The sequence below is a fragment of the Tachyglossus aculeatus genome, chromosome 14 (genome assembly GCF_015852505.1).
Source record: "Tachyglossus aculeatus isolate mTacAcu1 chromosome 14, mTacAcu1.pri, whole genome shotgun sequence".
NCBI lineage: Eukaryota > Metazoa > Chordata > Mammalia > Monotremata > Tachyglossidae > Tachyglossus > Tachyglossus aculeatus.
Window position 1 is genome coordinate 150,172 of NC_052079.1, and position 8,452 is coordinate 158,623.

At 62.8% G+C, this 8,452-nt stretch overlaps 1 protein-coding gene across 1 annotated transcript; it reads left to right on the forward strand.

Moving 5' to 3' along the window:
* The first annotated feature begins 4,307 nt into the window (after positions 1 to 4,307).
* On the forward strand, positions 4,308 to 7,025 carry SIX1 (SIX homeobox 1). The gene is made up of 2 exons (XM_038756646.1): positions 4,308 to 4,867; positions 6,618 to 7,025. Exons 1-2 carry the CDS (start codon positions 4,308 to 4,310, stop codon positions 6,901 to 6,903), a joined length of 846 nt encoding a protein of 281 aa, XP_038612574.1. The 3' UTR covers positions 6,904 to 7,025.
* The last annotated feature ends 1,427 nt before the right edge of the window (positions 7,026 to 8,452 follow it).

The window sequence follows — 8,452 nt, forward strand, 5'->3', positions numbered from 1 at the left end:
CCCAGGACAGAGCTATTTTTCGGGCGGTTCGCATCGTCGGCCGAGGTTCTGTGTTCCTGGAGCAGTCCGAAACCTTTCTGTGTGAGATTTGAAAATGGATAATTTGGTTTGTGCGGTTTGCAAATTCATGTCATTTTACCTCTTTTAGCGTTTTAAAGTGAAAGGCTCCATTTTGGGAACCTTATATATCCGGGCCAATAATTAACGTTCGGAACAATCGCTCCCCTCGGCCAGGGATCGAAATAGCAGCCGCAAAGTCCAAGCCGCTCTTGCTTCTTCTCCGGGTGATAGTTTGGGTCCCAGAGGACAGCAGAGAGGCTGAAGTCGCTTGGGGCGAGGGGGGTCTGGGGTCTCGGGATGGTCGCGGGGAGGACGGCGACGGTATTGGAGGATTCCCCTCGCCCTCGGGAAGTTGTCCTGGAGAGGTGGGGTGTCAGGGATGTGAAGGGCAGGACACAGAGGAAAGTCTTCAAAGGACAAGGTTGGCTAACCAGTGGATGTCTGTCGCCTGTCTTTCTGGGACTCTCTTCCTGACGCGTTGTACCTACACCGACTGCCTGCTTTATGTCCCGTTTCCGTAGCCCGGCACCGAAAATCGCTCTCCCGACCTCGGGGCCCGTGACTGGAGCCCCCCTTCCCGTCCCTTGGTCCAAACCCCCACTCTTCAATTCTGTCCCCTACTCCGGAGCCGTCGGATTTCGAGGCCTCTCTGAAGCCCCGTCGCGGCCAACCGGGCTCCCAGCGCTTAGGACAGTGCTCGGCACATAGCAAGCGCTTAACAAATACCATCATCATCTGTCCAAGGGCCCACATTCCCGGCTCCGTCTGCGCCGTCACCCGGGCGCTGAAAGACAACCGCGTCCCGCATCCACATGGTCAGAGGAGAGTGTTCTGAGAGTTAAATCTCCCGGGGGCCGAATCCGCTCCATCGGCGAGGTTTACGCGGTTCCCACCCGCGGTCTCCGCGGGGAAGAAAAGTGGGGGCAGGAAGGGGGGAGAGCCCCAGGATCGCGACCTCGGCTGGGGAGGGGCGATTTGGGGAATCCACCAGATCAGCCGCCTCTGCAAAACGCGCCGAGGACCGTGTAGACGCGGAGAGAGTGAAGACGGGAGGATCGTGTAGACTGGACCACGGCAAACGGGACGGGACCGAGGGTATCTTTATTCGACCCAAAGGACCCCCCCCCCCCCACCCTTTGCCTCGCTGCCACTCGGGGAAGGGGAGGGGCGCGCCAACTTCCACGTTGGGCGTTATTGGTTTGAGCGAATCGAGGCGTGTTTGAGAAGACGATCGGGTTTTTCAGCGCCTTCGCTCCAACGCCAAGCATCCTCGGGCGAGCCCCTTCTCCAATCCCCAGCATTTCCGAAGGACCCTTCAAACACCTCTTCGAGCTTATCGAATCAAAGATAAGTACGGTCATAAAGTCACTCACCTACCAACACTCCGCTGTCCTTATCTGAGCGCATTGTTCTTATCTCTCTCCCGGCCCCCGCTCCCGCAGATAGGTTATCTGAGTTTACCGAGGCTAATTGTTTTCCAAATCTTTTTAATAATTGCCTTTGGAACAAGGTGTGCAAATGAGGATTAAGATAATTGGCGCGTCGTTTGTTCGGGCCGTTCCGCACGGCCTCCTTCACACTTAACGCCGAACAGCAGATACGGGACTCCGGGCGGCCGTGGCGGGGGCCGGAATCACCTTGCGTTTCCATCGCCAGTGGAACCAGACAAGAATGCGACCTGCTCGGCGACAGAGAGCACCCACGCACCCACACTCATACACGCCATACTCCCACACGCGAGCACACGAGCACACACATAATAATAACAATAACCGTGGTCTTTGTGGGGCGCTTACTATGTGCCAAGCACTGTTCTAAGCGCTGGGGTAGATACCGGGTAATCAGGTTGTCCCACGTGGGGCTCACAGTCTTCACCCCCATTTTACAGATGAGGCAACTGAGGCACAGAGAAGCTAAGTGGCTCGCCCAAGGTCCCACAGCAGACAAGCGGCGGAGTCGGGATTAGAACCCACGCCCTCTGATTCCCAAACTCGTGCTCTTTCCACTAAGCCACGCTGCTTCTCAGCACGCAGACACTGTGTGACCTTGGGCAAGTCACTTAACTTCTCTGAGCCTCAGTTACCACATCTGTAAAATGGGGATTAAGACTGGGAGCCCCACGTGGGACAACTTGATCACCTTGTATCCCCCCACTGCTTAGAGCAGTGGTTTGCACATAGTAAGCACTTAGCAAATGCCATTATTATACACGTGCACACCCGCCCATCACAGCAGACACACACAAACGCACACCCGGTACCCATCCCCTTGTCAATCCTCTGGGAGCTGCCTCATTCTGGGCTCCCACTCCGGCCGGAGCCGGGATCGGAGCTACCGTATTTACCCTCCGCGCCTAGAGCGCCTTTCGCTTGTAACCATTCAGTCTGGTTTCTCGGCTTCCTTGCCAGGACGGAGTCCTTATCGGTTCCCCCTGGGCGTACGGGGAAACCGAGGCCCGTGGCCCGACGCCCCCCGACCCAAGCGCCCTAGAATCCGGGAGCAGAACTGGAAACGGGCCCGGCCTGTCTTCTCTCGACCGTCCCCTCCCGCCCCCCGGCCCCTGCCCTCCGCCTCTTAGGACCCTCCGGCCAGGCCCCGTCGTCCGGACGGGGCGGCCGCCTCCCCTGCCCCCCGCCCGTCCCCGCCCCCCGGAGCAGCGGCCCTTCCTGTATTATTCATCGCGCTCCAGGAGCTATTCATCAAGCCATTATTTATTCATCCCCAGCATTAAGGTAATTAAATATGAACTCACCGGGAAAGGGCGGGTCTAGGGGGCCGGGGGGCCGCAGGCATTGATTCGAGCAGAGATGGGCCTCAGTCCCCTCCTTGGGTGACACTTGAGAAGGAGCTCAAATTGCAGGGTCCTGGCGGGCCTCCCCCGAGGGGCAGCGAAACCCTGTCCCTCGCCCCGCCCCCACCCCGTTCGTCCCATCTTCTCTTTTCCCTCTCCTCCCGCAACATCCTCCTCCTCCTCTCCTCTCTCCCGCTAGTAGCCTTTTCGGGCCCTTTCCCCGCCTCAGTCCCCTCCGTCCTTTCACCTCCCGTCCCCTCCCTCCACTATCTTCCCCCACCCCGACCCCGGCCCCTCTTGGCCTTCTCCCTCTCCCCCACCCTCTTCCCCCTCCACCCCTCCTGCCCCCTCCCTCTATCCCCCCCTCTTCCCCCTCCACCCCTCCCGCCGTCTCTCCCTCCCTCCTATTCCCTCCGTCCATCCTCCCTCCACCCTTCCGGTCGCCTCCTCCCCCCTGTCCCTTCTCTCCACTATCTTCTCCCGCCCCCCTCTTGGCCTTCTCCCTGCCCCTCTTTTGCTTCCCCCTCTACCCCTCCTGCCCCGTCCCTCCCTCCTATTCCCTCCGTCCATCCTCCCTCCACCCTTCCGGTCGCCCCCTGTCCCCTCCCTCCACTATCTTCTCCCCCCCCCCGCCCCCCTCTTAGCCTTCTTCCTGCCCCTCCTTTGCTTCCCCCTCCACCCCTCCTGCCCCGTCTCTCCCTCCGGGTCGCCCCCTCCCTCCTGTCCCCTCCCTCCACTATCTTCTGCTCCCCCCGCCCCCCTCTTGACCTTCCCCCTCCATCCCTCCTGCCCCTTCCCTTTCCCTCCCTCCCTCCTGTCCTCCGCTCCCCTCTTGTCCTTCTCCCTGCCCCTCTTTTGCTTCCCCCCCATCCCTCCTGCCCCTTCCCTTTCCCCCCCGTCCCCCCGGCGGCCCTGCCCGCCTTCTTCCCCTCCCCCGCAACCCCCACCCTTCTCTTCCTCATCTCCTCCATTCTCTGTCCCTCCCCAAGTCCGGAGGAGGAGGAGGACGAGGGACCCCCTCCCCGCGTCCCGTGCCCGGGCGGTCCTCGCTCCTCCTCGCTCTCCCTCCCGGCCTCCCGCTCGGGCGGCGCTCGGGGGCGCTCGGGCGGCGCTCGGGGGCGTTCGGGCGGCGCTCGGGGCCGCTCGGAGGCGCTCGGCTGCGTTCGGGGGCGGTCCCCCCCCCCGGCCTCCGATAGGCGCCTTGCTCAGCCAATCAGCGCGCCGGTCCGCGGGGCGCTTTAAGGCCGGCTGCGGCCCGGAGAGAAAGCAAGTTCCCGGCGGCCGGCGGCGGCGCCTGCTCCCGCACCCACGCCCCCGCGCGACCCTCCCGCGCGCGCCCCCCGCGCGCGCGCGCGTGGGACCGCGTGCGCGCGCCTGTCCCCGCCGCGACCCCCCGGGGCGGGGTGGGGGGTGGGTGGGGAGGGAGGGAGGGAAGGAGGGGTCTCCCACGCGCGCCATGTCGATGCTGCCGTCGTTCGGCTTCACGCAGGAGCAGGTGGCCTGCGTGTGCGAGGTGCTGCAGCAGGGGGGGAACCTGGAGCGGCTGGGCCGGTTCCTCTGGTCCCTGCCGGCCTGCGACCACCTGCACAAGAACGAGAGCGTCCTCAAGGCCAAGGCCGTGGTGGCCTTCCACCGGGGCAACTTCCGCGAGCTCTACAAGATCCTGGAGGGCCACCAGTTCTCGCCGCCCAACCACCCCAAGCTGCAGCAGCTGTGGCTCAAGGCGCACTACGTGGAGGCCGAGAAGCTGCGGGGCCGCCCGCTGGGCGCCGTGGGCAAGTACCGCGTGCGCCGCAAGTTCCCGCTGCCCCGCACCATCTGGGACGGCGAGGAGACCAGCTACTGCTTCAAGGAGAAGTCCCGCGGCGTGCTGAGGGAGTGGTACGCGCACAACCCCTACCCGTCCCCGCGGGAGAAGCGGGAGCTGGCCGAGGCCACCGGCCTCACCACCACGCAGGTCAGCAACTGGTTCAAGAACCGCCGGCAGCGAGACCGGGCGGCCGAGGCCAAGGAGAGGTGAGCCGGGAGACGGGGGGAGGTCGCGGCGGGCCCCCGTCGCCCTTCCAATCAGTCAATCAATCAATCGATCTGTGTGCAGGCCGCTGTACTAACCGCTTGGGAAGTACAAGTTGGCAACCTATAGAGACCGTTCCTACCCGACGGTGGGCTCACAGTCTACAAGGGGGAGACGGAGAACAAAACTAACCACTTGGGAAGTACAAGTTGGCACCATATAGAGACCGTCCTTATCCAACGGTGGGCTCACAGTCTAGAAGGGGGGGACGGAGAACAAAACTAACCGCTTGGGAAGTACAAGTTGGCAACGTATAGAGACCGTCCCTACCCGACGGTGGGCTCACAGTCTAGAAGGGGGAGACGGAGAACAAAACTAACCTCTAGGGAAGTACAGGTTGCCAACATATAGAGACCGTCCCTACCCAACGGTGGGCTCACAGTCTAGAAGGGGGAGACGGAGAACAAAACTAACCGCTAGGGAAGTACAAGTTGGCACCATATAGAGACCGTCCCTACCCAACGGCGGGCTCACAGTCTAGAAGGGGGGAGACAGACGACAAAACCAAAGCCACGGTCCTCTCGCAGGGGACCCGTTTCCGGGGATTTTCCTCCTTTCCTCGCGGGTGTGGGAAGGACGCTCTGGACCCCCAGCCCCCGGCCCTTACGGCTTTGATACGAGGCGAGGGTCATGTCGGGGCGGAGAGAAGGCGAGGGACTCTTCGTCAGTCAATCAATCGTATTTATTGAGCGCTGACTGTGTGCGGAGTACTGTACTAAACCCTTGCGAAGTACAATTTGGCAACATATAGAGACAGTCCCTACCCAATAGTGGGTCCCCTCTCCGTTCCCCTCCTTTCTCCTTGAAAGTGACTTGTCACCCTCCCTGCGACTTATTGGTGTCCCTGGGGGATTCCATTCCCCCCCCCCCCCAGCCCCACCCTGGGGCCTGCGGGATTGTGCGGGACGGGGGCGCGATCGGCGGGCCCCGGGCGCCGAGGCCGGTAGAGGCCTGCGGCTGTCTTCCTCGCCCCCCGCCCCCGGCAGAGCTGGGGTTGGGCTGGTTTGCGGGCCGTTTGTCCCCCGTCCAGCGGAGCTCTGTGGCTGGAGGGGGAGGGAGTTGCCGGCGTTGAACCTCCTTTCTCCCCCTCCCTCCCACCCACCCCCAATCCATAAGGCGCCCCGCGCCTTCCCCGCAGCCCTCCGGCCCGGGAGGCCGGCGGAGAGGTCGGAAACCGTTTCTCAGTCGGGGCTCGGCCCCCGGCCTAGGTCCGGCCCGGGCCTGGAGGACGCGGCCGGCCCGGATCCCCGGGAATTGCGGAGTTTCCCGCAATCCCCATCCTCCCTCCCTGCCCGGGCCGGCCCTTCGCGGGGTCCCGGAGGCCGGCCCTCCTCGGCTTCGCTCCCACCCCTTCCCGCCTCGGTGTAAGGTCCCTCCGGGGCCGGGGGCGGGAGGCCGGGGGTCGCGGGCCCGGGCCTGGGCCTGGCGGAATAGTTCCCGGGCCAGGCCGCCGCCTCTCCCCCGCCACGACCCTTCTGAAGCCCCCGGGGGCTCCGGACTGCGGGGCTGGACCTTAGCGGGGACCTTTCCACCGCATCGCCCTCCTCGGGGCCCGCGGGGGTGAGTCCGGAGGGGAGGGAGCGAAGGACCCCCCGGGTCCGGGCGCCGGACAGATTTCACCACCACGGCCCCGTCTCCCCGCGGGTCCCCCCGGTCGTTTTCTTTAACCGTGGGTGTCGTCCTGTTTCCCAGGGAAAACACTGAAAACAGTAACGCGTCCAACAAGCAGAACCAGCTGTCCCCCCTGGACGGGGGTAAGCCGCTCATGTCCAGCTCGGAAGAGGAGTTCTCCCCGCCACAGAGTCCCGACCAGAACTCGGTCCTGCTGCTGCAGGATAGCCTGGCCCACGGCCGGGGCCCCAATTACACCCTGAGCGGCCTCACGGCCACGCAGACCGGCCACGGCCTCCAGGGCCACCAGCTCCAAGATTCGCTGCTCGGACCCCTCACCTCCAGCCTGGTGGATTTGGGCTCTTAGAGCAGGGACCCGGCCAGGGCTGCCGGGGACACTGGACTGACGGGCCGGGAGGCCCAAGGGCTGGACGCAAGTGGGAAGCGCTCTCCTACCCCCCACCTTCTCCCCCCCCAACAAGAAACCCAACCGACAGCAGCCCTGGCACTCCCAGGCCCACCCCTCCCTAGCGCACTGACCCCTCGCCCCCCACCCCTCACCCTTCCCTCCCCCAGGGCAGGGGGAGCCGGGCAGAGCCCCAGCCCAGCGCCCTTGGAAAATACACACAGACTGGAGCTGTACGCCTGCGTGCCCTGCAGATTTATTTATGAAGACCCCGGCCCGGGGAGGAGGAGGGAAGGGGAGAGCGAGGGAGAGAAGGAAACGAGAGAGATCCCGGAATTGGGAGGTTGCCTCCTGGAATTCTCGAGAGGAAGACGGGGGGAAAAAGTGTATAAAGCGTTTTGGAGGAAGGGGAAACCTTAAGTTTACATTTTTTTCATATTTAGCGTTCAAAAGATTTCGATGTAGTTTAAAATGAAAAATAAAAACGCAGTATTAGAAACCGCAGTGCCTGGATTTCTTCCTGCCTCCCACCCGCCCCCCGGGCAAGGAGCAGAAGTTTCAAACGTAGGGCAGGATTAATAGCGGGATTGTCGGGCCGGGTGTGTCTGGCTGGGGTGGGGGACGGCCTGGAAGGGGGCTGTTTTCGAAAGTGACCGATGCGGAGACGCCGAGCTCTCAGCTGCTGCGGCCGTCAGGAGCTCCCCGGCCGCGCGGGGCCCTGCGAACTCTAGTCATCATCATCATCAATCGTATTTATTGAGCACTTACTGTGTGCAGAGCACTGTACTATGCGCTTAGGAAGTACAAGTTGACAACATATAGAGACAGTCCCTACCCAACAGTGGGCTCACAGTCTAAAAGTAGTCCAGAAGCCGTGCGGTTCTCGGCTTTTAGCTTGCAAAGAGAAGGTAGGCGAGCTGGCCCCGGGAGTTGATTGGGCCAGGGAGGAAAGATTTCGGCTATCTTCACTAGTGCACTCCCCGCAACCCGAATTAAACTCCTTGGAGATCACCGAAGTGAGGGTGCTTAGGGAAGGAAAGGTGAGTGCGTGAGTGTGTTGTGTCTGTGTGCACGCGCTTTCGTCCAGGAGATCTGAAGTCAGGACAGCAGGGAAGGGGCCTGCTTGAGTCGCGAGTGGGGTAAAAGGCGAAACAGCGCTTTTCATCGCTTTTCATCATCATCAATGGTATTTATTGAGCGCTTACTGTATGCAGAGCACTGTACTAAGCGCTTGGGAAGTACAAATTGGCAACATATAGAGACAGTCCCTACCCAACAGTGGGCTCACAGTCACATCGCTTTTGGTGGTTTAGAAGCTCCGCCATGGGATTGCATGGCGCATCCGCCCACGGCCGCCGGCCTGTGGGCCAGAGTGTGGCCGGGGTGGAGGGGGCCCGGGATCGGGGGAACTGGGCCTCCCGGAGCCGCAGCCTGGATTCACCCGCCACCCTAACTCCGCCCCGCCGCCCGGGAACGAAAGCCACCCGTAACCCCCCACGACTCCCCCACT